General features: G+C 45.7%; 1 protein-coding gene across 2 annotated transcripts; it reads right to left on the bottom strand.

The window, feature by feature from the left end:
• CES5A (carboxylesterase 5A) lies at positions 1–27795 on the bottom strand. 2 transcript variants are annotated; one of them, XM_055552819.1, is made up of 13 exons: positions 27723–27795; positions 26075–26282; positions 23153–23291; positions 21053–21186; positions 17876–18029; positions 16755–16859; positions 14533–14637; positions 12786–12926; positions 9552–9620; positions 7645–7792; positions 2912–3061; positions 322–394; positions 1–232 (listed from the first exon to the last, which is right to left on the bottom strand). In XM_055552819.1, exons 1-13 carry the CDS (start codon positions 27793–27795, stop codon positions 1–3), a joined length of 1731 nt encoding a protein of 576 aa, XP_055408794.1. The 2 variants fall into 2 exon arrangements, with proteins under 2 accessions (XP_055408794.1, XP_055408795.1); XM_055552820.1 differs by lacking the exon at positions 2912–3061.
• Positions 27796–27892: the final 97 nt, after the last annotated feature.

Genomic DNA, 27892 nt, shown 5'->3' with positions numbered 1-27892 from the left:
TCAGGGAGCAAAAGAGAAAATGAAAGGAAGGAGTAGAAAAAGGAAGGTTGAGGAACAAAGAGAAGCCAGGAGAGCTCCAGACGAGGTCATCATTAAGGGGAGGGTTTCTGTCCAAAATTTCAGCTCCAGTGCTTTCAGTCTCTGTCCCACGCTTATGTTCAAGTCCAGCTGCAAGTATTCCTCAGACTGCCTGTAGGCCGGCCACAGAGGCAGACCTTTCCCATTAGGATTCCTGGAAGTGAGAGATTTTTTGCCTCAAATACCCAGTGAGATTTTCATCTTCAAACATCTGGTATGGAGGAAGATGGGAGGTTCACTTACCCAGTCCGAGCAAAGTTAGCCCAGTATCTCATCATCTTCCTGCTCAGCCCTTTCTCTTCCTCTGTGGCTTCTTCTGGAGGAAATAATCACAAAATCTCATTCCCACAATGATGTGCCAGAAGCCCAAGGGGCCTCACATTGGATGAATTGCTTTGGCGCCTTTCTTTCCGTTGCGTCCCTAACAGCCTGCTAAGTCGCGGTACTCATTGTGCATTTGCAGACAATGACTTGCCCAAGCAACCATGCTTTCGCATGGCAGAGGCTGAACACACACCTTTGCTGTCTGTCGAATGCTCTTCCAGCCCTTTCCATGTGACTGTGATTTCCTTGGAGACAAAGATCACCTCTTTCCCTCTCTACCGATCCAATAATTGTATCTGTATTTTTTTATTTGAAAATGTAATACTGCTCAAAGTACAAAATTAGAAACACAGGAAGTAAATCTAATGAAAGTTAAGTTTCTCCCATCTCTTCCCTCTAGTCACTGAGTTACCAGCCTCAGAGGCAACCTCAGAGGCAACCATTGTTTCCTTGTTCTTGAGTGCACTTCTGAAAGAGTGTAGATGTGCACAGGGTTTTAAGCAGACATCTTTTTACACACTGGTACTATAATGGACACACATTCTATATCTTTCTCTTTTACTAAAACTGTATCCAGGAGTTAGTTCCACATTGGCACCTATAAAACTTCCATTTGTTGCTCTTTGTTGTTCTAGAAACATATAATATATAAATATATATTTATATGTATGTGCTTGCGTGTGTGTTCAGTTGTGTCCGTCTCTTTGTTACACCATGGACAGTAGCACGCCAGGCTCCTCTGTCCATGGGATTTTCCAGGCAAGAATACTAGAGTGGGCTGTTATTTCCTCCTCCAGGGGATCTTCCCAATCCAGGGATCAGACCTACATCTCTGGCATCTCCTGCATTGGCAGGCAGATTCTTTTCCACTGAGCCACATGGGAAGCCCATATTTATATTTAATTATATGTAAATATATTATTCAGGTATCCAGTACTATATTAATGGGTCTTGACATTTTTTCAATCTTTTGCTCAAAAAAGCAATGTTTCACTGTGTGCATATATATTTTTGCACACGAGGAAGTATAACTGCACACACACAAAAATCTTAGAAGTTGAATTGTTGGACTAATGACTACGTGCATTTTAAGTTTTGATAGAGTGTTCCATTGATATATGAGGTTATCTATTATCCCCCACCTGCTCAAATACATTATGTAAAATGTTCTTCCCAACTTTGACCTATGAAAAATGATTACTTGGTCAAGGTTAGTTTTTAATCCTCTTTGCCAGGAGCCAGTCTAGATAGATTTTTATGTTCAAAAGCCACTGGTGTTTCTGTTTCCCTAAACTATCTATTTATATCTGTTACCCAGTTTTTGACTGGGTTGTGCTTTTCTCATTGATTTCACAAGGTCTTCAGATATCAAGTAATTTAACTCTTTGACACAAACACATGTTGTTCATCTGTCCATTTTTGAGAGTCCATGTGCCCATCACATACTACAGACTCAGTGATGGCTACTGAGTAGTAATAGTAATATTTATTAAGCACTCACCACGTGATTTATGAGAATTGTTTCATTTAATCCTTATGACAACCTAAGAGGTAGTTCTGTTATTACTGGCATTAAAGATAAGAAAGAATAAATAAAGCAATGAACAAACCACACTACACACACTCTAGAGGAGAGGTTCTGTCCTTATCACAGAGGGGCCAGCGTGAATTGGTTAAGGGTCCATATTGTGCAATTTTTTAAATGAAATAGTTTAGTCCTAACTCCTATGTATAGTTCCTGTGGTTTTTAAATTTTTGATAACCTCAATAAACATGTCATAAGCTCAGGAATAAATGAGCTAACCTTACTAGAAACAGTTCACAAGCATTCACATAAGATTACCTGAATCCACACTACTTTCAGCTAAAATTATGAAAAATATGGCTTTTGCCTTTGAAAGCCCTGGATGGTAGTCTCAGAGGAGCTCTGGGAAGGGCAGGGAGGATAAGATCAGGTGTCAGGGAGAGGGAACTAAATGGCTTTGTTTCTCAAAATGATCAGATTGTGGGACTTCACTGGTGGTCCAGAGACTAAGACTGTGCACTCCTAATGCAGGGGACCCAGGTTCGATCCCTGGTCAGGGAACTAGATCCCAGATGCTGCTACTAAGAGATCACACGGTGGAACTGAAGATCCTGTGTGCCGCAAGGACAATGGAAGAACTCACAGGCTACAGCTAAGACCCAGCGCAGCCAAGTAAATAAATATCGAATTGCATGAGTGCCCCCAGGTGGCCACCCTGCCTTTAGTCCAAACAGAAACATTTATCGAGCAAATGTTGGCCCTTCTTTTTCATCCTTGTTTCTAAAACTATAACTGGGGCCATTCTCCAGGGAAAGGTTGTGTCTGTTAACCAGAGGTTCAGTCCACCCCGCCACCACTCCCAGGCTCTCGCATTAGTGGTGGGGTGGGCGAGGCTTCATGCTAAAGGTGGTGATTCTCTCCTTATCCCCTTCTCCCTATTTCATGTTCCTGCAAGAGCAGGAACCCCTCAGGCCAGTTTCTTACCAAACATAACAATGTTGCCCTTCAGGAAGGCGCCTCCAAAGACGAAGCGGATTTCATCAGTGTGATCAGCCTTGACAAAAGATGGCTTCCTGTCCTTCAAGCACTGGGGCCGATGCTGAAACTCATAGAAGTAGACAGGGGCACCAGCATCTACAGGAAGGTCGAGAGGGTTTGTGGTAGACATGCAGGCAGGGGACAGTAGAGGCTGGCCCAGCACTCTACCCATCTGGTCTGGGATTCACAGACTCACAGGTGGAACAGCCCAGAGACTAGAGGTGACCTAAACCAAGCTAACTCCTTCTTCCTCATCTGAGGCTAGGGCTTCCTGCTCCTGGAAACAGAACTCATTACCCCTCAGGGCAAGATTCTGAAAGAGATGGGAATACCAGACCACCTGACCTGCCTCTTGAGAAACCTGTATGCAGGTCAGGAAGCAACAGTTAGAACTGGACATGGAACAACAGATTGGTTCCAAATAGGAAAAGGAGTATGTCAAGGCTGTATATTGTCACCCTGCTTATTTAACTTATATGCAGAATACATCATGTGAAACACTGGGCTGGAAGAAGCACAAGCTGGAATCAAGATTGCCGGGAGAAATATCAATAACCTCAGATATGCAGATGACACCACTCTTATGGAAGAAAATGAAGAGGAACTAAAAAGCCTCTTGCTGAAAGTGAAAGGGGAGAGTGAAAAAGTTAGCTTAAAGCTCAACATTCAGAAAACGAAGATCATGGCATCTGGTCCCATCACTTCATGGGAAATAGTGTAAATAGTGTCAGACTTTATTTTTTTGGGCTCCAAAATCACTGCAGATGGTGACTGCAGCCATGAAATTAAAAGACGCTTACTCCTTGGAAGAAAAGTTATGACCAACCTAGATAGCATATTCAAAAGCAGAGATATTACTTTGCCAACAAAGGTCCGTCTAGTCAAGGCTATGGTTTTTCCAGTGGTATGGATGTGAGAGTTGGACTGTGAAGAAAGCTGAGCGCTGAAGAATTGATGCTTTTGAACTGTGGTGCTGGAGAAGACTCTTGAGAGTCCCTTGGACTGCAAGGAGATCCGACCAGTCCATTCTGAAGGAGATCAGCCCTGGGATTTCTTTGGAAGGAATGATGCTAAAGCTGAAACTCCAGTACTTTGGCCACCTCATGCGAAGAGTTGACTCATTGGAAAAGACTCTGATGCTGGGAGGGATTGGGGGCAGGAGGAGAAGGGGACGACAGAGGATGAGATGGCTGGATGGCATCACCGACTCGATGGACGTGAGTCTGAGTGAACTCCGGGAGTTGGTGATGGACAGGGAGGCCTGGCGTGCTGTGATTCATGGGGTCGCAGAGTCGGACACGACTGAGTGACTGAACTGAACTGAACTGAACCCCTCAGGGCAGCCTGCAAGGGCAACAGTTCTACTTTTCAAAACAAACAAACAAAAACCAAGGGAGGGTGGGATAAATTAGGAGAATAGCATTGAGATATATTTAAATACCATGTGTAAAATAGATAGCTAGTGGGAAGCTGTTGTACAGCACAGGAGGTCAGCTCTGTGTGCTCTGTGATAACCTGGAGGACTGGGGTGGGGGTGGATGGGAGGGAGGTCCAAAAGGGAGGGGATGTATGTATACTTATAGCTGATTCATGTTATTATACAGCAGAAACTAACACATCATAAAGCAATTATTCTCCAATTTAAAAAATGCTTTATATTGATCCAAGATGTACCTCCTTGTGACTTCCTTTCATTGACCCTGGTTCAACTGTCTGCAGAAAATAGGACAAAGCTATCCTCCTGCTTCCAAGATGCTCCACTGCGTCCTATGTTGCTTCATCTCTCTTCTAGTGCAGGTCTTTGCTCTGCCATTTCCGCTCCTTCTCTGCATCAGTTTCTCTCTATCGGATCATCACCATCAGTGGCAAACAAGCTTACAAAGTCTCTCATTAAAGTACACACATACACATGCATGCATGCATGCACACAGAGAAACACACACAAGCATACATACTCTTGGTGTCAACTTGCCCTCCAGTTACTGGCTTATTTCTCTAAATCCTTTCTAGTTAGCCTTAATAATGCAGTTGCCTTGTACTCACTGTCTCTGCTTCCTTGCCTCTCATTTTCTCTCTTTTCATCAAAGTATCAGGTAAAAAGCACAGATTTTAAGTGTGCATTTTGGTGAAATTTAACAAATGTGTGCACCTTCATGTAAACACCACCCCAAGCAGGATACAGAGCATTTCCATCACCCCAGAAGTTCCCTTGTAACTCCTTCTAGTCATTCTACCAAGAAACACAATGTTTTTATTCCTGTCACAATTGATTAATTTCGCTTGTTCTTGAACTTTGTGTGAATGGAATAACACAATATGTACTCTCTTGAATCTGGCTTCTTTGGCTCATCATAATGTTTTTGAGGTTCATCCATGTTTTCCCTGTATCAATAGTTGATTCCCTGTCACCAAGTAGTATGCTGTTGCATGAATATACCATAAATTATTTATCTATTCATCTGATGAAAGACATTTTGGGTTCTTTCCAGTTTTGGGCTATTATGATTGAAGCTGCTGTGGATATCCATACACAAGTCTTATGTATATTTGAATAATAGAGTAGGTATATGTCTAACTTTGCAAGAAACGTGCTGTTTTCCAGAGTGATTGTAACCATTTCACATTCTTGTCAAAAGTACTAAACATTCCACATCCTTGGCAATACTTTTTGGTATATGGCTTGAGTTTTTAATATTAAATATTAATCATTCTAGCAGGTGTAAATGATTGCCTCATTTGGGGATTACTTTGCATTTCCCTGATGATTAATACTGTTGAGCACCTTTTCATGTGCTTTTTGTTCTCATTTTTCCTCTATTGCATAGTGTCTTTTCAAGCCTTTCACCCATTTGTAAATGGATTATTTGTCTTTTCATTATTGAACTATAAGAATTCTTCTAGTCTGGATATGGATTTTTTTGTGGGATAGCTGTGTTGTGAATATATTCTTCCATCTGTGGCTTGCTTTTGCAGTTTCTTCACTGTAAGTCGTAAAAACTCACCAACATAAATGTCAACATTTTAACAGTTTCAGGGTGTGTAATTCAGCAGCTTTTAGAAAGTTCAGAATGTTGTGCAATCATCACCACTCTCTAGGTCCAGAACATTCTTGTCACTCCAGACAGAAACCCAGGCCCGTTGAAGCACTCATTCCCTCATTGACCCCTCCCTTTCATTCATGAAAACTGTATGACTCTGTAGATTTGCCTATTCTGGACATATCACATAAACAGAATCACACAACATATAAGCTTTTGTGTCTGGCTTCTTACACTTAGCAGTGCTTCCAAGCTTCATCCATGTTGTGGCACGTATCAATATTTCATTCCTTTTTAATGGCCAAATAATAATTCATATATATAAATTAAATATATATGTCCTGCATTGGCAAAAGGATTCTTTATCACTAGCATCACCTGGGAAGCCCCATAATCCAAAAAGATACATGCACCCTAATGTCCATAGCAGCAGTACTCACAATATCCAAAACATGGAGACAACCTAAATGTCCATCAGCAGAGCGAAGGATAAAGAAGATGAGGTGTGTGTATATGTATTTATATATACACATATATACACAGTGGAATACTACTCAGTCATAAAAAGAATGAAATGATGCCATCTGCTGCAACACGGATGCAACTAGAGATTACCATACTAAATGAAGTAAGCCAGAAAGAAAGTAAGCCATGAAAGAAAAAGGCAAATACCATATAACATCACTTACATGTAGTATCTAAAATATGACACAAATGAACTTAATTGTGAAATGGACTCACAGACACAGAGAACAAATTTGTGGTTGCCAACAGGGAAGGGGGATGGGGAGGGATGGACTGGGAGTTTGGGGTTAGCAGATGAAAATTATTATATATAGAACAGAAAACAACAAGGTCCTACTGTATAGCACAGGAAACTGTACTCAATATCTGTGATAAGCCATAATGGAAAAGAATACTAAAAAGAATATATATATGTGTATATATAAATACATATATGTAGCTGAATTATTTTGCTGTATAGCAGAAATTTACACAACATTGTAAATCAACTATACTTCAATTAAAAGTAAATAAATACAAACTTTTTTTAAAAAGAAAGAAAGGCAGGTTTGTGCCCCACAAGTAATCTCTTTCTTATTGCTCCACTACTCCTTATAGATATTTGGGAAGACATTTCCAGACAGGGCTTCCCAGGTGACTCACTAGTAAAGAATCCACCTGCCAATGCAGGAGACATGGGTTTGATCCCTGGGTCGGGAAGATCCCCTGGAGTAGGAATTGGCAACTTGCTCCAGTATTATTGCCTGGAAAACCTGGCAGATTGTAGCCCATGGAGTCACAAAGAGTCAGACACAACTGAGCATGCACACGCACGCATTCCAAAGAGAAAGGTAAGTGGGGGCTGGCCTCTGAAAATATGGGGGGATGGGACTTTTCTACATAGTCCTGAAGAAAGGAAAGTACTAGAATCAACAAGGACTGATCAACATTCCTGAACTCTGAAAGGCAGGGGAACTGCGAAGGTCAGCATGCAGGGCTATATCCCAGGCAGCCTTGGGAGCTCCCTCTCAGCAAGGGAACAGCAGGGCAGGGCAGAGCAGGTGGCCGCCAGTACACAGGCAACAGGGATCCCTGCGGCCACCAACCTTGCAGGAGGAGGGATGCTAGGAGACTTACCTGTGTGATATTGAGCTGTGACCAGCCCAGGGATCACAAAGAACACATCTCCAAGCAAATCCAGGAAGCGATTTCGTATATCGACCAGAGAGTGCTTGTTGTGGAAATATTCATTAGCCACAAGGTATAAATATTGGACAGGGATGTGCTGTAAAACATCATGGTAGCAAGAGATCCAGGTCAACCGCAATAGCCATCATAGCGACACTCGCCAAACATTTGCCTTTGCAAGCATAATTCTGAGTGCTTTATATGCATTGTCTCATTGAATCCACACAGTAATACTATGACGCAGGCATCAGAATTAACCCCATTTAACAGGTGAGGGAACTGAGGTTTAGAAAGGTGATGTGGTTTGTCCAAAGTGGCAGAACCATGACTCCTTCACAAGTCTATTTGCATCCAGGTCCCATGTTCTTAACCCCAGTATGAGGTGTTTGGTCATGTTCACCCATCCCAACAGTCTACAAGTCCCTCAAATGCAGGGAGAGTGCCTGCTATCACTGTTCAGTTCAGTCGCTCAATTCTGTCTGACTGTTCACGGCCCCACAGACAGCAGCATGCCAGGCTTCCCTGTCCATTACCAACTCCCAGGGCCTGCTCAAACTCATGTCCATCGAGTCAGTGACGCCATCCAACCATCTCATCCTCTGTTGTCCCCTTCTCCTCCTACCTTCAATCTTTCCCAACATCAGGGTCTTTTCCAATGAGTCAGCTCTTTGCATCAGGTGGCCAAAGTATTGGAGCTTCAATTTCAGCATCAGTCCTTCCAATGAATATTCAGGACTGATTTCCTTTAGGATTGACTAGTTTGATCGCCTTGCAGTCCAAGGGACTCTCAAAAGTTTTCTCTAACACCACAGTTCAAAAGCATCAATTCTTCGGTGCTCAGCTTTCTTTATGGTCCAACTATCACATCCATATATGACTACTGAAAAAACCATAGCTTTGACTAGACGGACCTTTGATAGCAAAGTAATGCCTCTGCTGTCTAGGTTGGTCATAGCTTTTCTTCCAAGGAGCAAGTGTCTTTTAATTTCATGGCTGCGGTCACCATCTACAGTGATTTTGGAGCCCAAGAAAATAAAGTCTGACACTGTTTCCATTGTTTCCCCAACTATTTGCCATGAAGTGATGGAACCGGATGCCATGATCTTAGTTTTCTGAGTGTTGAGTTTTAAGTCAGTTTTTTTTCCACTCTCCTCTTTTACTTTCATTAAGAGGCTCTCCAGTTCCTCTATCACTGTACCCAGGACCTAAGGACATGCCAGGGTGTGCGGACTCTCAAGAAACATTTATTCAATGAAAAAATGAATGAAATGAACCTGGCACAGAATACACACTGAGTGTATGTTTATGGAAAGAAGAAAGGAAGGAAGGGAAGAAATCTGTCTCTGTCTTAGTGTCTAGGTTGATATATCTCTATACCCCTAGTATAGGGAGTGAATGAATAAATGATTGGCTAAAGGCCCTCAGCACTGCTAGAACAGAGAACAGTACCTGACTGGTATGTAGTGAATATGGGTCTCTAGTCCCAGGTGGTTTTCAGAATTCAAAACTTTTCAGTTCTTAGATGAATAATTCAGCACATATGCTGCATATTATATGATATGCTCAGCCTCCACATTGATCACATAGAAACATATAGTGGGACAAAGTGAATGAACGTGTAGGAATAATGAAGACCAATGGCTGTGTATCAGTCTAGGTGAATTTTGGCTGCCGAGCTTGTGGGCTGTCAGAGCTATTTGGATGTTGAGACTGTGGATAAGGGACTGCAGAACTCTGTTTAGTGAAGATCTACTAAATGAATGAATGAATAAATCTCTATCCCAGCCTTACCCCTGAGTGTGACCCAGGAGGTTTGTGAAATGAATGGATCTTGGAGGAGAATCAAGCTCGCTTACCAGGACTGAGTGTATCAGTTGCAGGGCAAGGGACTTGTTGGAGCCCCAGAGGATCTCAGGAAACTCCTTCTGTGGAAAGAAGCAGGGAGTCCTCCGTGAGTACATCAGGTCATCAGAAGGGAAACTGGTCTCCCCAAGTGCCCATACACCTACCTTTCAGAGGGGAGGCTGGCTAGAGCAGGAACCCTTTCAGCCCCGAGGGGTCCATGTGTAAGGAGTAGCCTCAATGGGTTGGTTGAGCAATGATGATTCTTTTTCTCACATTTGAATTTATCAAGCAGCCGTTCCCTGTCATACCTGAGGTCCTGAGGGAGCTGAGTGGCCACCACGTTATGAGTTGGGTGTGTCCTCTACCAAATTCCTATGTGGAACCTCTGCTGCTGCTGCTAAGTCGCTTCAGTCATGTCCAACTCTGTGCGACCCCATAGACGGCAGCCCACCAGGCTCCCCGTCCCTGGGATTCTCCAGGCAAGAACACTGGAGTGGGTTGCATTTCCCTCTCCAATGCATGAAAGTGAAAAGTGAAAGGGAAGTCGCTCAGTCGTATCTGACTCTTCGCTACCCCATGGACTGCAGCCTACCAGGCTTCTCCTAGGACCTCAGAATGTGACTGTGTATGGAGAGGAGGGTCTTTAAAGAGGTTGTTGAACTAACATGAGGATGCTAGGATGGGCCCTAATCCAGTCTGATCGGTGTCCTTACAAGAAGAGGAAATTTGGACGTGCAGAGACTCAAGGGGTGTGCACACGGAGGAAAGACCTGTGAGGCCACAGCGAGAAGGTGGCCACTGGCAAACCAAAGAGGAGGCCGCAGAGGAAACCAAACCTGCTGGCACTTTGATCTTGAACTTCTAGCCTCTAGAACACTGAGAAAATACGTTTCTGTGGTTTAGGCCACCTCTGCGGTATTTCATTACAGCAGCCCTAGGAAACTAACACAGACCACCACTTGGCTTCAACAGCAAGTTGAAGTGGTTTATTTATTGCTCTCTTTCTAAAGTCCTTTGTCATTGGGCTGTCTGAGAAACCAGCAGTTGGCAGAGGCAGGGAGCAAGTGAGGCTGCAGAGTGGATGGTTAAAAACACAGAGGCTGCTTGGTACAGAGTAAGAGCTACAAGCAGTTATTTTTAAAATGACCCTTCCCTGGCCAATATCACAGCTTAAAAACATGAGGGAATAGAAATAGTATTCACTTGTCAAATGAATTTCTCTGGTACATTTTTTGCTGAAAATCTTGGGGTAATGAATCATGACAGATATTTAAACAAATCTGTCTTGTGGAATCTGAGAGAACCCCTAGAGTCTTTCAAATAATCCACAAGTGCTTTTAAACTACTAAGAACCCTCTCTGTATGTTCAGGAGCCAGGATTGGTTTTTGGAGGCTTTCTATGGTCTCAAACAACCACAGAATGACAGCACTCATGCAGGCTTTTGCTATACAGACCTGGACACCAAGTCCTGTCCTCCCACTTGAATAATTCCAATATCTAATAAATGCCTAGCATTTAGACTATATGCCAGGCTATTTGATGTGTATCTGTGAGGCAGGTAGTAACTTTAGCCATATTTCATAGATGAGGGAACAGAGATTCAGAGAGGTTAGGCAGCTCCTCGAAGGTCACACAGCCGGTAAATAGAGAACTCAGCATTTACAGGCAGAACCTAAATATATGAAATTTATACACTGCTGTCTCCTCTCTAGCTAGGAGATTTAGGAAAGTCACATTAGCCTCTCTGAGTCTCAGTTTCTTCAGCTGCTAAATGGGGATAATAATGCCTGTTTGCATGATTGTACAGTCGCCAAACACTCGGCTTATGAAAGACACTCAGTCCCAGGGATTATGGTGATGTGGCTGTTATCAGTAGCGCCTGTCTTCCTTTTTCTAGTACAGATCCACAAAGCATTAAGAGAACTAACGTAAGCCACAGTCTGTGACTCAATTGCTTCAATTTCAATGAGGGAAAAAAATCCCCACTCCACCTACCCTGAAACATTGCTCTGTATGTCAAATTAATAATCGCCAGAACATGCCTTTAACAATCCAGTGATCTCAGGGTTTTGATTCCAGAGGACCACCAGCTAGCCTTGTAACTTGACAAATCACTGTATTTCATAGCCTGCATTTCATACACTGTATTTCACTGCCCCTACTTGAAAGGTGGAGGTTGATCTGTAGAAATGAACTAGGAAATATTAAGAATTGAGCACTCTCTTCTGAGGACAGCATTGCATGTGTGCTAAGTTGCTTTAGTTGTGTCCGAATCTTTGCAACCCTGTGGACTGTAGCCTGCCAGGTTCCTCTGTCCATGGGATTCTCCAGGCAAGAATACTGGAGTGGGTTGCCATTTCCTCCTCCAGGGAACCTTTCCAACCCATGGATCAAATTTGTATCTCTTATGTCTCCTGCATTGGCAGGTGGGTTCTTTACCACTAGCGCCACCTGGGAAGCCCTCTGAGGACAGATGAAAAGCTTATTTTAAATGGGGAGACTCAAACTACAGGGTCAAACAAACCATGGCTCCTACTAAGCATTCAGCTCAAATGGTCCCTCCTCAGAGAACTCTTTCCTGACCTCTTTTCTGCTCCCTAAAGAAGCCTCCTCTTCTCAGTCTATGTTCTTCATAGTCCTTAGACTCTCTGAAACCATCCATTCAATCTTGTATATCATTTGTCTCTCCCCTTGAGAATGTAAGCTGGCAAAAAGCAGGAACCATGTGACTTGCTTATTGCTGAATGCTGTTTTTTTTTTTAATGAGTGCAGGGCATAGAGTAAACCCTTGGTTCATATTTGTCAGATGAATGAAACAAGTCAATAATTTTGCAACTTGCACTGGCATTCTTGGAAATGAAATGCCAGAACCAAGGCTCGAAATGAAAGTGTGAAGGTCAGCAGTTTTCTAAACCTGTGTGAATTTCACCTTTGAGGGAGAAACAGTGCTTATTTGAAACAATCATTTGTAATATTTTGAACAAAGTTCACTTGGATCCAAGAGATCCACTTGGATCTCTCCCGTTTTTGTACAATTGTTTCTTTAAGGAACAGAGTGAACACTTGCCACAGCTGCCCCCAATCCACAGTTCTCCTCCTTCAGAGAGAAAAAGTGACTGGTGTGTATTTGGGGTGATGGGCTCCAGCCCTCATAATGCTGGTGAGAGCTATGTGCATGCCTAGTGTGAAGCAGACAGCTGCCTCACTGTTGAAGGAGTGGGAGGAGGCACAGAGGAATTCTTACCATGGGTAGCAGGAAGCCACACTCGTGGTTATTGACTCCGATGATGGAGGGAACCAGATGAAATAATTTTTGAGCCAACAGGTCTAGCGGCTCATTAGGAAAGAAAAGGCCATCAACCACTCGAGTGAAAGACTTGGTTTTCTGAAACAAGGAAGAAGAGAAAAATCGGCAGCTGTTTCATCTCACAAAACCTCCTGTCCTCAGACTCTAGCCCAACTGAACCAATCCACTATAGCAAAAGGCATTAAGAAAAGAAAAATCAATCACTCTTGGCCCATCCTGAGGCATCAGTGCTGCCTGCCACTCACTTGGGCAAAGGGGCCCAACTTTTCTGGGCCTGAATTTCCTGGTCTTCTAAATGAGGATAAAAAAGTAGTAACTCCCTAAGATATATAATACCCCAGCACAATGATTCTCAGAAAGTGGCTCCAGGACCAGCAGCATTGCCTGGGAACTTGTTAGACATGCAAATTCTCAGGCTTCCCTGGTGGTCTAGTGGTAAAGAACCTGCCAGCCAATGTAGGGAACACAGGTTCGATCCCGGGTCCAGGAAGATCCCACGTGCCTCAGAGGAATTAAGCCCAGTGCGGCACAACTACTGAAGCCCAAGTGCCTGGAGCCCGTGCTCCACAAGAGAAGCCACTGCGATGAGAGGTTCACCACACATCACCACAAAGAATAGCCCCTGCTCTCTGCAACTAGAGAAACCCTGTACAGCAATGAAGACCCAGCACAGCCAAAAATAAATAGAAATAAATTAAAAAGAAATCCTCATGCCCTATCCTGGGCATGCAGCTCAGTAACCAGCCCTCCAGGTGAGTCTGATGCATGCTCAAGCGTGGAACCACTGTCCAAATGTAATGGACAGAGAGGTGAGGTGAGGGGATGGCCAGGGTAGTGTGGGTTGGTATGCCGTCTTCCCAAGGCATCTTCCTCAGCACTGAGACTTGGGTCTGGATGGACGGTTCTTGGGTCTTAGGAAGCAACATCTGGTTCTATTCATGATTTTTTTTGTTTGTTTTTTTTAGGTCTCTGTTTTGGGAGTAGGGGAGAAGAGAGCCCACAAAAAGAACTTTCACACTACATTGGGTCAAGAACTTATCTATTTCCTGGGTCCTAGTACAACTTATAGCAGATTTTTCAATCCATGCCAAATAATTGTTTAACAAATGTTGGAATCGGACAGGTAAGGACTTCATTGTCTCTCAAGGACTATCAGAGGGTCTCAAGATTGGAAGATTAGGCGTAAAAGATTATCCAGTCCAATAAATTACTTGGTGATTGAAATTCATCTATAGTCATTTAGACCCTGCTCACATACCTACAGAGGTGGTTATCTCATTGTCTTCTAAAGGAGCTGATCCTTTTTCAGATAACTGAGTTTTTAGAAAGTGCTTAGTTATGGCTCCCCAACTTCCAGCTCTTGATCTTGACTTTAGCTCCTGGTAGCCTGTGGAGCAAATGTGGACCCTCTTCCCTGTGAGATCCCTTCACTGATGTAGAGACAATTACAATCTTGGTGTTTTGTTGTGTCTTCTCCAAGCTAAGCAGCACCCTGGCTTGTCAATCTCCTTAAATTAAACTATAAGAGCTCTATATTCCACATTGCTTTTTTTATAGTCATTACTAGGAATCCCCAACCCCCATCTGTCCAAGTTCTGAATTGAAATACATAAGAGAGAGGTAGGATTTGCCTACTATTCCATTCAAAGGACAACCTTGTCCCCAAACTCCCCTCCCTCTTCACCTGGTTGATGCTCAGCAACTCCTTGGAGGGCTTTGCCCGCAGGCACTGCAGCAGGGCAACGGAGTCCGACGCGTCGCAGGCACAAATACTTGCAATTGTCTGCAACTATTTTCAGAGAAGGAACAGGTCAGTGCACAGAACTGAAAGCCTCCAGGAAAATGAGAGTTGAAAAACGTCCTCAGTCCAGCCCTAGGCTGCTGCTTCATATACGAAGACCAGCATGCGGCCGCTCTCACCACGGGCCCATGATGGAATGCGCACACTGAGGACAGGCTGGCACTGCATCGTCCTTTCTCTCTCGCCTGACCCTCCTCGCCATCTTTAGTAATCACCTGAGCTGGATCTGTCTCAGCCTGTCAGCTCCGCTGAAGCCCCACCGCCACCCCAACCTGGGGCATCTGAACATGTCCTGAACATCCTTTTTCTGTCTCTACACCAATTCCATTTATTCCTTGAGGCCCAAGCCCCATCTTTTCCAGGATGTCCTTTTAGCCCATAGAGCCCATGAGCCCTTCTGCTTCTAATCTCCTGTTACTCTAAGTGTCCTCACCTTCCTGCCCTAGTTAGCCTTTGCTGGACACCTTCCTGCTCTCTCCCTGGACTTCCTACATATATAGAACTTGGTTCTTGATAGTAGTGGTCCTTACTGTTCTGGGAGTCATGGATGCTCTGAGTATCCAATGGAAGCTACAGACCCTCTCCCTGAAAGATGCACACGCATGCAGTCTGCATACAACTGCAGGGGTTCTAGAACCACCTCTTCTACTTTCCATGGATTCCAGGTTAAAAATCATAAAAAGGATTGATGCCATCCAACCATCTTATCTTCTGTCACCCCCTTCTCCTGCCCCTCAGTCTTTCCCAGCATCAGGGTATTTTCCAATGAGTTGGCTCTTCGCATCAGGTGGCCAAAGTAGATTAAGTAAATAAGCCATACATAATACAGAGGACTGAGTTATATATCACCAGCAAAGAATAACGGATAAGATGTAAGAACTATCACACATCTGCTTACACACATAGTCTTAAGTTTGTATATGCTTTCTCCACTTAAACACTCATTGGTCTTAAAATAGAGCAGGGAAAACAAAGAGCACTCAATATGTGTGTGGCAAATGCACAAACTAAAAGTAGCTTGATATATCATTCTACCAAAATCAATATTCCTCTGTGTATTGAGAGTATTTTTAAAAATCATATTACAGCTCTGTGTTCCCACTCTTGGTTGTTATTTTCTACAAGGTGTTTAAAAAAATGCACCACTAATGTGAATGATACCCAGGAGATGGCTCCATAGTCCAGTGCTTAATTAATATTCATTGAGTGAATCAGCTCATTTGTGAACTCATTCATTCAGCAAACATTTAGAATCTTCTAATACACACCTGATACTATGCTGGGACATGAAAGATACAGAGAGACCTTGGCCTCCACGTTCTCTTGTCTGGTAGAGCGCTAAGACAAGCTGATAGATGACAAATAGCTGGGGCACATGCTTCACTTCCCCCTCACAGTCTCATGCCAGACAGCATTTATCAGTAACAATGTTATTTCACACTGAGCTGGAAACAACCTCAGAACCTTTCTTAATATAGCACTCTAGGTAGAGTGCTGCTAAGTCACTTCAGTAGTGTCCGACTCTGTGCGACCCCATAGATGGCAGCCCACCAGGCTCCCCCATCCCTGGGATTCTCCAGGCAAGAACACTGGAGTGGGTTGACATTTCCTTCTCCAATGCATGAAAGTGAAAAGTGAAAGTGAAGTCGCTCAGTCGTGTCCGACCCTCAGCGACCACATGGACTGCAGCCTTCCAGGCTCCTCCATCCATAGGATTTTCCAGGCAAGAGTACTGGAGTTGGGTGCCATTGCCTTCTCCACTAGGTAGAGTAGAGAAAGCAGATAAACCATACATAATACAGAAAACTGAGTCATATGTCACCAGCAAAGAATAATGGGTAAGACGTAAGAAATATCACACATGCTTACACCGCCCCTGCCCACCCCCCACACATGCAAGCACACCAGCAGCAGTGCATTGTGCATCTGGGCCGACGTCCTGTTGAACCAGACCTTCCATGAAGCCAGAAGGGTCACCTTGGGCCAACACCAGATCCTTTAGTCATGGTCAGTACGGACAGCCAAGCAGATGGTCTCTGGACACCTGACCACATTCTCTCCTGACCAAAGAGAGGAAGCTGGAGAGGAGTTCACAATATACCTACATCATCATTCCTCTGGTAATCAGGGGCCTTCAGGTAAGGGATGATGGCCACCCCACTCTCCATGATGGCTCTGTGGAATAAGCCTTCGGTCATGGGGGACAGTATCTGGAGAGAGAACACAGGAGGCCCGGGAAACGTTATTCAGGGAGCTTCCCACCCATCACACATAACAGCCAGCCTTTCTTTAGAGAAAACTCCCACAGAGATGCAGATGCAGAGAGCAGACCTGTGGACACAGCGGGGAACGGGGGATGTCCTGAGAAAGCAGCACTGGCGTGTATATATACTAGCGTGGGTAAAGTAGGCAGCCAGTGGGAGGCTGCTGTGCGACACAGGGAGCCCAGTCTGGCACTCTGTGGGATGAGGGAGGTGGAGGGAGGCTAAACATGGCTACATAGGCTGATTTGTGTTGTTGTGTGGCAGAAACAATAAACATTTTAAAGCAATTAAAAAATTAAAAATAATAAAAATAAAAGAAATAAAACCTCCCAGGAAGCCTCCTTAGTTGTTCTACCCTGCTAAGTCACTTCAGTTGTGTCTGACTCTGTGCGACCCCATAGACGGCAGCCCACCAAGCTCCGCCATCCCTGGGATTCTCCAGGCAAGAACACTGGAGTGGGTTGCCATTTCCTTCTCCAGTGCATGAAAGTGAAAAGTGAAAGTGAAGTCTCTCAGTCATGTCCAACTCTTCGTGACTCCATGGACTGCAGCCCACCAGGCTCCTCCGTCCATGGGATTTTCTAGGCAAGAGTACTGAAATGGGTTGCCATTGCCTTCTCCGTAAGTGTTCTACACTTAGAGGGAAAAAAGTCCTGGTTTGGGAATTTCAAAGACTAGCTGCAAAGGTTTGGGCAAATCTTCTAACCTCTCAGAGGCCCAGGTTCCTCATGAACTTGGAGGTCAAGCCTTCTGGCACGGGGGTGCTGGCTCCTTCACTTCTTGCCCTTGAAATGAGACTAAGCCCCTTACTCACCGTGTATTTGTGAGGCTCGAGGGAGACAATGTGTTTATGAGCATTTGTTCAACACGAAAGCAGCAATTAGATGTGCATGACTCATTGTCCTCATTTTTGTCACCTCTCCCACCGAGGTTCCTTCAGGTCCCAAAGAGAAGAAACTCACAAGGCTGGAAACACTTATCGCTCCTGCTGACTCGCCGAAGATGGTCACACAGCGTGGGTCCCCACCGAAGAACTCAATGTTTTCCTGGACCCAGATAAGAGCAGCCACCTGATCCATGAAGGCCCAGTTCCCCCGTGCGTGCTCGTCCCCTGTGCTGTGGACAAGAGGCTGGGTGAGAAAGCTCATCTGGCCACTGTCTGCTTCCCACAGCCTCAGGGGTTGGAGGCGGAGGCTGTGGGCTGTGTCAGGGCACTGCCACTCCAGCTGGAGAAAAGCGGGGAGCCAGAGGCCTGGGGTCGCTGGGAGAACCAGGCTTAATTCTCACCCTCTGTTGGGGTTTGGGTTTCTTTGAGAATCTGATGAAAGCTCCATATCCCCAGAAAAATGCATGGACAATTTGGTATGTGCAATTTCAGGGTGTTCACAGGCTCCCCTGAATCCATGGATTCCAGAAGAGTCCTGCTCCTGAGAGTTGGTCTGCACCAGGAAGCAAGACCTCCCTGGGCAAAAGGGTTCCAAGTGAATGACTGAATTAAAAATAATGATAATAATAGCAGCTGTTGCAGCATCATGTATAATGCTGTCCCCAGGGCTTTATAGCTGGAGTTCCTATAATCCTCCCACCCTGTGAGGTAGGTGGTGCTGGTCTTTCTCCTTCATCCTTCTGGGTCCTCTCTCCGCCCTTCTCCACCTTGTTCTCAAAAGGCCAACTTTCATGAACTACCCCACACAGGCTCCCCGCTGTGTGCGGTCAGAGGGAGGAACCGGCTGGGGGTTTCAGGGTGGAATATTAAGAGACTGATTCCATCACCCCATGTTCCCCCACCTCTGCTGGGAAGTGGGTTGGGCAGTGGCTGCATTTCTCTGCAGCCAGAACTCACTCACGTCATGCCCACTCCCATGCTTGATATCCGCAAGCATGTTCTAAGGATACTGAGGGATTCATCGTTTCCGTCTCACAGACAGGAAGCAGACGCATAGAGAGGTGAACTCCCTAGCCCAGGAGCTAGGAAGTTGCAGATCTGGGTCCATTCTCCTAACCGTGTGCCCCTGCTGCTGGGTAGTACATGTATGCTTCCCACAACATATGAGGGTGACCTCGGGATCATAGTCTACTCCTCCTCCATCTTCCAGTCCCCCACACCGCCCCTCCCCTTGGTTCTCTCTGTCTGTCCCTGATGCCTGTGCTGGCCCCACCTCCACCTTCTCTCTCCCACGATCCCTGCATCTGGTCAGGAGCCACACTCTGCTAATTTCACCTCCATTCCATCATGGCTCCCACGTTGGTTCCCATTCCTCCCTTTGTTTATCCTGATTCATAATCTGGTCACTTGTGATCTGGGTGACCATGAGCAAGTCACTTAACTTGCTTTGCCTCAACGTTCTCATGTGAATGGGGTTGATAATGGTACCTGCTTCACATGACTGTTGTGAAGACTGGCGGTGCAGGCACACAGTAAGTGCCATATCCATGCTAGTAATCCCTCTAGTTATTCAGCCACCAGCCTGCTTCACCCCATGACCTGCATCTAGGCTGCACAGCAGCACCCCAACCAGATGTCCCATCTGAAGCCCAGGCACCCCTGGGCCAGCCTGCACTCTGCTTTGGAGTGACCTTCCACTCTACTGCTCTGCAGGGCACTCCTGGGTCCCTCCTTCTTTATCCGCTAAAAACCAGTCACCATGCACAGCCTGGCATTCAGGGTCTTTCCCAATCAGGCCTGGCCCTACCTTTTCACACCCATCTCCTATTATATCCTCATCTACCTGTCTATTAGTATCCAGATGTTATAAACAACTTTTGGAAACCTTTCTGTTGAGAGAATATTAGGCAGAATCCCAATGTACAGGCCTGCTAAACATGTAAGCACTCTGGTCAGGACATTAGTCTGATCTCAGTTCTTTTTGCCTCCACTTCTTGCAGCCTCTTAGCCACCTCCCTGTGCTACATGCCCCAAAGCCCAGTTTGCAAATACTGTTCCAGCCCCAATTTCCTTCCAACTTCCAACTATGTTTCCATCCAACTTCCTAGTCTTTGCTCAGGCAGCTCCTGTTGCCAAGACTGCTCTCTCCCAACCCTTCATCCCTAAGTCCAACCCTGTCTTTAAAGTGCAGTTAGTTCCAATTCCACCCCTCTCAGGAAGACTGGCTGATTTCTTGCAGTTCCCGCCTCTGTTTCTACGTGCAGCTCTGGCATCTCTTACCTCAGAACGTGACTGATGTCTTGCCTGGCAGGGATTTGTGTCCCTGTGTTCTTTTCCCCATGACACTGACAGCCTCTCAGGGGCAGGATACATGCTGGATTCCTTGCTGCCTTCCCCATACTTTCTGACCTTTGGTTCACGCCGCATCCTGGCCAGGGCTTGAGTTCTGCCATGTTCTAAATAGTATCAAGGAAGTGGCCAAGAGACCTAGCTCTGTTCTGGGAAGTTGTTTCACCTCTCTGTGCTTCCATTTTTCAAGTGTAAAATGAGAATAACAACAGTATGTTTCTCATAGAATTAGTCTGAGGGTGAGTTATAATGAACACATAGCAAGTGCCCGGCATGGTGTTGGGCTCACACGAGCACTGAAATATGCTTGATATTACTTGGTGGGGGAGGGAAGTCATCAATGGAGTGATTATTCCTAGGTGAGCAATGGAGCAGCCTTGATGTGGGGCCCGATGGCAGACACTTGAAACTGCTCACGCTCCCGGTTTCCTCATCTGCCAGGGAGCTCATTTCCCTTGCAGTTGAGTGTGGCTATTATAACTGAGTTCTGCCAATTGTATGTAAACAGAGCAATAATCGCCCCCTCCAGGCTGACCTGGAAAGACCACCCTGGTATGATTCTCCTGCTGTTCTCCATCTGCTGGCCAAGTGCAGAGGAGCTGGGTGGGGCCCTAGAGGAGGGATGGAAGGAGCCTACGTCCCTGATTGACCATGGAGAAGAATGCCTGTCAGTCAGAAACACCTGGTTGGATTTTAGTTGAATGAGAAGGAAATTTTTATAATTTGAAGCCACTAAAACTTGGGGTTTATCTGTTACAGCTGCTAAAATGACCTAACTAGTTTGGGCCAAATTAGTTCAGCGTCACTGAAGGCTCATTTCTTCTTAGGTTGCCGAGCACAACCCTGTGGCTGCGCCCAGCTGCTCCTTGGGGGTCAGGGGTGTCAATCCCTTGGGGGCACTCACTTGAAGAAGCCGAATATTCCTAGTCGGTACTGGATGGTCACAACCAGCACGTTCTCATAGGAAGCCAAGGCAGAACCATCGAAGATGGATGCTGAGCCAGTCTCGAAGGCGCCGCCGGGGAGCCACACCATGACCTGAGGAAGGGGAAAGGAACCCTCCAGCCAGCCCACCAGGCACCCACAGTCCCCCCTACGCATGGTGAGACACTTTCTTTAGGGAAATAGGAATGTTTCACTTTCCTTCCCAAACAACCTCAGCGGTTTTGTCTTTTGAAGAAGGCCCAGGGTTACGCATGTGGATTCTGGCATATGAGTGCCTGGGTTTGATTCCCATCTCTGCCCTTGACTAGCTGTGTGACTTTGAGCAGCCTTCTGAACCTTTCTGAGGTTCGTTTTTCTCATCTGTAAGATGTGCAGAATGAAAGTGTCTCATTTATGAGGTTATCATGATGTTTAAAGAAAATTCTTCATCTGAAGTTCATGGAACAATGTTGGCATATTTCAAGAGCTCAAAAAGTGTTAACTTAATGTCATGAAACTTGTGACCCACAGAAAAATGGAAATAGCTATAAGTGATTATAGAGCCACTTAAACTGTTTTAATCTAAGAGTTTATCCTACTTACAGAGAGAAGAGAAGAGAGGAGGGAAAAAGAGAAAAGTGTGGAAGTTTTACTTTACCAATTAGAAAAATTGGGGCCAGGAAACATCAAACATTCAAATGGTATTATCACCAGGTATATACTTAATGTATGTGTGTGAAGACACTTCAGTTGTGTCCAACTCTTTACCATCCCATGGACTGTAGCCCGCCAGGCTGCCCTGTCCATGAGATTCTCCAGGCAAGAATACTGGAGTGGGTCACCATTAGCTTCTTCAAGGGATCTTCCCGACCCAGGGATCGAACCTGAGTCTCTTATTAAGTCTCCTGCATTGGCAGGCAGGTTCTTTACCACTAGCACCACCTGGGAAGCCCATACTTAATGCATATTACCATGTATATACTTAATTTTTCAAAAATCCCTTCTCTTCTCTTTTAAAAGTCATATTAGTGACTATAACTCATGGGGTAGGAAAGAGAAGAAAGCCATTGAGGTAAAGGAGAACTGGACAAAGCACTGGCTTGACACCCAGATCTGCCACTTACTGTGTGTATAATGTGGACCAAGTTGCTTATGCCCTCCCTGTTCCTCAGCTTCCACGTCTGTAGAATAGGTTCAATAATCCTCCCCACTGGGTTATTGTGGGGGCTTAGATGAGAGAATGAACTGTACCTGGCACACAGTCAGCCCTCAATAGGTGCTGCTGTTATGATACAATAGAGCAAGTCTCTGTTGCAGTGGCCAGGGGGACAGAAAGGGTGTGGTCCAAAATTAGATGTATAGTACATTCACTTGTACAAAGATCTTTCACGTTTTTAAGTGAAACATTTCCCATTATAACCTGTCTTCATGTGAAAATAAAAAATTTGCAAAAGGCAATTATCTTTCTTTAAAACAGGATGTCCCCCAGACTTCCCGGATGGTCCAGTGGATAAGAATATGCCTGCCAATGCAGGGGACACTGGTTAAATCTCTGGTCTGGGAAGATTCCACATGCCTCGAAGTGTCTAAGCCCGTGTGCCACAACTACTGAGCTCTCGCTCTAGAGCCCATGTTCTGCAACAAGACAAGCCCCAGCTCACAGCAACTAGAGAAAGACGCTTGCAGCGACAAAGACCCAGCATGGCCAAAAATAAACGAATACATAAATATGTTTTAAAAAACAGGATTTTCCAAACCAAAAAAAAAAAAAATCAGAGTCCTTCAAAGCAGGGTATTTTCTGTTTGCAGACTATTTAATACCCAACAGAGGTGAAAAGCAAAACAAAATAAAAAATCAGAGGTCAAATCACTAACCATAAAGAAGTAATCACAAAAGAAGACAAAGCGAATCTGTCAGTAGAATGATTTTTAAGAAAGCTATCGACATGTCAAGCGATTACATTTCCCTTTTACCCAAGGGAGCCTAGATTTGATTCCAGATATCCAGACACTCCACCCAGGTCCTAGGCCCAGAACCTGCAACTGGAGCCCCCAGCACAGCAGGAGCTGTGAGCCTTACCGGGAGCTTGGAGCCGGTTTCTGCATGGGCCGGTGCGTAGATGTTAAGGTACAGGCAGTCTTCCGATACTCTGAATTTGGGGTAACGCACCTTGAGAATGTGTTGATCTGTGAACAGCCACTCTGAGTTCTGGAAGCACCTTGGAAAAGGGAAGGAGAAGCCCCCAGAGTTGCTGTCAGCAGACCTGCCTTGGAGGGGCCAGCTTTTGTGACAGCAGGGAGGCCTAGTGATCGCCTATGCCTGAGCAGAATAGGGATTCAGTGCTCTGGTACAAAGTTTAAAAACACCCCAGCCCCCATGGCGGCCCAAACAAGCTGTGCATGTTAAGTCACTTCAGTTGTGTCCAACTCTTTGCAACCCTATGGACTGTAACCCACCAGGCTTACATGGGATTCTGTCCATAGGGTTCTCCAGGCAAGAATACTGGAGTGGGTTACCATGCCCTCCTCCAGAGGATCTTCCTGAACCCAGGGATCGAACCCATATCTTCTAGGTCTCCTGCATTGGCAGGCAGATTCTTTACCATTGGCACCACCTGGGAAGCCCAAACAAGCTATAATTCTCTTTGATCTGGTTTCTGGGTAAGAAAGCACATTGTGCAGAATAATTATACCATGAGCCCCCAGGACCCACTCATGCCTACCTCCATTACCATAATCCACACACATACACACATAAAGACTCAAGCTGGCTCAGCAATTCTCCAAGCTGTAGACAGTAGGTCACAGGATTGTGTATCAAGGGTTGTGCTTTGGCGGCTCCCTTATCTGCCTCTAGAGGAACAAAAGGACATTCCCAGGCCTTTCTACCAGAAACAATAGAGGTAGGCTAGCAGCAAGATTCCTTCAATCAGGCCTTTGCCTAAGCTAGTCCCTCTGCCCTGACTACTCTCTCCCCAGATCTGCTTATTCACATTCTTCCCTTTCTTTCAGATGCTGTCAAAGTGTCACCTCCTCCAAGAAGCCTCCTGAGATTTCTCCAGCTAGACCAGAGCTCTTTGGAATTGTTTAGTCGCTAAGTTGTGTCAGACTGGTTTGCGACCCCATGGACTGTAGCCCGCCTGGCTCCTCTGTCCGTGGGATTTCCCAGGCAAGAATACTCAAGTGGGTTGCCATTTCCTTCTCCAGGGGAGCTTCCCAACCCAGGGATTGAACCTGTGTCTCCTGGGTTGGCAGGTGGATTCTTTACCACTGAGCCACCTGGGAGGTCTTTGGAAACACGTATATATTTTGTGTTCTTTCCTAGAATCTCTCCTAGTGAGCAGCTAAAAGCCTAGGGTTCTGTGTGAGTCACCTTGGTACCTTATAGTCCCTAGCCCAAGGCACAGTAGGATTAAGTGAGATTATATATGTGAATATGTCTAGTAAGTGCTCAATTAATATTCATTGTTTTTCTAAAATAGAATAGTGTACAGATTAGGCAGCAGAAAATCATTGCTTCAAATGCTTTTTTCTTCCTCTGTATGTTGTGTATCAGAAATTGGGGCTCACTGCTTTTAACAAAGCCATCTCTGGCCTCCCCTCAAGGCTCCCTCACGGACCTGCTCTGACTCCCTAATGCTTGCCTTGTCACCCCATATTTTAACTGTCCTTATTGTTTATGTCTTCACCACCACAGCTAGTCTGCAGGTTCCTTGAGGGAAGCTGTGTCTAACTCAAGTGTCATGATCTCAGGGCCTAATGGAGAGCCAGTTTCTGAGTTGGTTCTCAGTGGATATTAGTTGAATGAATGAATGAACACATAAGGTGCAACTTATTGTCCTAGGTGTCTGGACAACATGGGGTTTTCTTCTGTGGCTTAGTTTTCTGGCACCAGGGTCCTCCTTCTGCCTGGGACCCCAATGCCAAGAACCAACATGGCCCAATCTGAGGGCTTCACAGAATCTGAGAGTTGAAAGATTCTTGGTGGACTTCACTGGTGGTCCAGCGATCAAGAATCTGCCTGCCAGTGCAGGGGCCACAGGTTGGATCCCTGGTCTGGGAAGATTCCACAGGCTGAGGGGCAGCTAGGCCCATGAGCCACAACTACTGAGCTTGTGTGCTGCAACTACTGAAGCCTGCATGCCTAGAGCCTGCACCCCTAGAGCCTGTTCTTTACCACAAGAGAAGTCACCATGATGAGAAGCCTGTGCACTGGGCCAGAAAGCAGCCCCTGCTCGCCAGAATGCGAGAGAGCCCGAGCAGCGATGAAGACACAGCACAGCCAAAAGTAAATAAATAAATAAACTTACACTTAAAAAAAAAAAAGATTCTTGGCATTTCCAAGCCTCACCTCCCACCCAGTGCACTAGACACCTCTACAATTTACCTGGGAACTTGCTCATCTAACCTGGAAAATTTGCAGTGTCTGGGAGCATCAGCCCTCCCAGCTCCCCTGGGTCACAGAGACACATTCATGTATCCATTCCCCAGGTAATTATGGATTCCCCACTATAGGCCAGGCCCTGCATTGGGCACCGTGTGAATTGCTCGAGTTAAAATTCCTCTGGGATGGTTCTCACTCTAAAGACCTGACCCAGTCCAATGGTGGAGACTAAGCCTGGGGTAGAGGTCACCTGGAGATGCGTCAATAACCTCTTGTAATCCAAAGACTCAGTCGGCCCATCACAATGGTTCCCCAGACTGACTGGTCCTCAAAATCGCTAGAGAGCTTCTTTACAACCCAGTTTCCCAGGCCCAGGTCTGGGGATTCAGGGAGTTCAGAAGAGAACCCAGGGACTCTGCTTGTTTAAACAGGTGGGGAGCCATGTTAAACAAGGAGGGGAGCCATGCCATCACAGAAGCCTCAACCACATCTGACCCTCCACATCCTCCTCACAAATGCCCCCCCTTTTCCATTGGGCTGCATGACCTTTACTCCCCCTCAACGTTCTGCCCCTACTCCCAGGTCACAGGCCACCCCTGGGACCAAGCCAGTTCTTACAATTTAGGGTAGGACGTGGCATTTAGGAAACCATTCCAGGGCAGTAAAGGCTCCGGTTTTGCAAATCGCAGGGGCCCTACAGGGGGTGCAGCATAAGGGACCCCAAGGAACACATTCACGAGCATGTCGTTTCCCAGAACAGAAGCTTGCGTCCCCTGGACCCATCCCAGGTTGGTGTGCCTGGCTGGTGCATCAGCGGTGGCTGGCCCTGAGGAAACACATAGGGAGGAATTAGGGGCGCAGGGAAGAGGCTGGGAACAAGCCAAACTCAGAGTTTCCCAAGGTGGAGAGCTCTTTCTCAACCCAGAGACTGTGCAAGTATCTGGATTCCTTCTCAATGAATCCATGTCCACTGCTCCTTCGACATTCCCCTAGAAGTCATCTTCATCAGAGCATTCACTGAATGTCTCCTAGGAGCATAGACCAAGCCACAAAACTTTCTAAGATGTAAGTTGGGAACCCATCTCCCTGCTACTGCACACAAGCTTTTCTTTACTGTGGAAAAAATACACACCAGCCTTTATAGAGCCTGTGTGTGTTGGTCGTTCAGTTGTGTCCATCTCTTTGTGACCCTGTGGACTGTGTAGCCTGCCAGGCTCCTCTGTCCATGGAATTCTCCAGGCAAGAATACTGGAGTGGGTTGCCATGCCCTTCTCCAGGGGATCTTCCCAACCCAGGGATCGAACCTGGGTTTCCAGTATTGCAGGCAGATTCTTTACCCTAGGACCCCATAAAATCTGGCCCACATTTCAGTTATTTTTATACCCACCAGCATAACTGCTGGCATTTCTGTGTATCACCTGTGTGACTACTGGCTTTCTTCTTTTCTTAAAATTAAGTTGAGATAGGCTTCTAAAATTTTACTTAGTGGAATTCTACGATACTGGATGCTTGGGGCTGGTGCACTGGGACGATCCAGAGGGATGGTATGGGGAGGGAGGAGGGAGGAGGGTTCGGGATGGGGAACACATGTATACCTGTGGTGGATTCATTTTGATATATGGCAAAACCAATACAATATTGTAAAGTTAAAAAATAAAATAAAAATTAAAAAAAATTTTACTTAGTGGAATTCTAAACAATGACACCTATGGAACTGTGGCTTTGATGACTTAGGTATATGCTTTTGAGTATACAAGAAAATACATATAGAGCAACAAAAACAAAAAATTATCTTACGCTTCCTGAAATCAGCTCATTTACCTCCAGGGGTACAAGGATAACACTTATGGAGACTGTGCAAGCTTCTCGGTTTCCACATCAAATATGGAGACTTGAGAAGTTAGTTGCCCAGCTATTTACTTAGGAGGGCCCAGATTTCTTGGCATCACCTGTTCTAAACTCATTTCAACAGCAAGAGTCCTGCCTCAGCAGTCGGTGTTATAGAAACATAGGCTCTGTTCCATGCCCTTCCAAGCCTCCCAAGATTCAAGCAACCCAAAGACAGGACAGGATCTTCTGTGCTCTACACACACCTGAGAAGGAGACTCTGGCCTGGGGCTCTCAGTAACACCAGGACATGGGTCAGGCGCCCTGAGGTTCTACACAACCCTCCATTTTCCATTTTCCACCAGTGGAAAATCCTCCAAGGCAGGGAAATCCCCTATCCCATCTTCTGAGAGCCCTCCTCTCCCACTGGGCGTCTCACCCTTGGTGGCAGCTGCAAGGACCCAAACAGCCCAGATCAGGGTCTGGCCTGGGTGCACCCACTCCCTACTCATCTGGCCGGCCCGCCTGACTCTCTGGACATCCACGGCCACAGCTGGCCTTGAGGATCTTCCGTCAGGGACAAGAAACGACTTCCTGATAGGAGACAAG

This window comes from Bubalus kerabau, chromosome 17 (genome assembly GCF_029407905.1).
Source record: "Bubalus kerabau isolate K-KA32 ecotype Philippines breed swamp buffalo chromosome 17, PCC_UOA_SB_1v2, whole genome shotgun sequence".
NCBI lineage: Eukaryota > Metazoa > Chordata > Mammalia > Artiodactyla > Bovidae > Bubalus > Bubalus kerabau.
This window is presented reverse-complemented; position numbering and strand designations above follow the sequence as displayed.

Bases quoted from the DNA above. Each gene is read 5' to 3' on its own strand.
- CES5A (XM_055552819.1), bottom strand. From the start codon at position 27,795: ATGAGTAGGGAGTGGGTGCACCCAGGCCAGACCCTGATCTGGGCTGTT. The intron at 16,860-17,875 runs GTGAGTTTCTTC...TTCTCTCTCCAG, and splicing joins CGATAAGTGTTTCCAGCCTT to ATACTGTCCCCCATGACCGA. The intron at 7,793-9,551 runs GTAAGCGAGCTT...GATGTTTTACAG, and splicing joins AACTGATACACTCAGTCCTG to CACATCCCTGTCCAATATTT.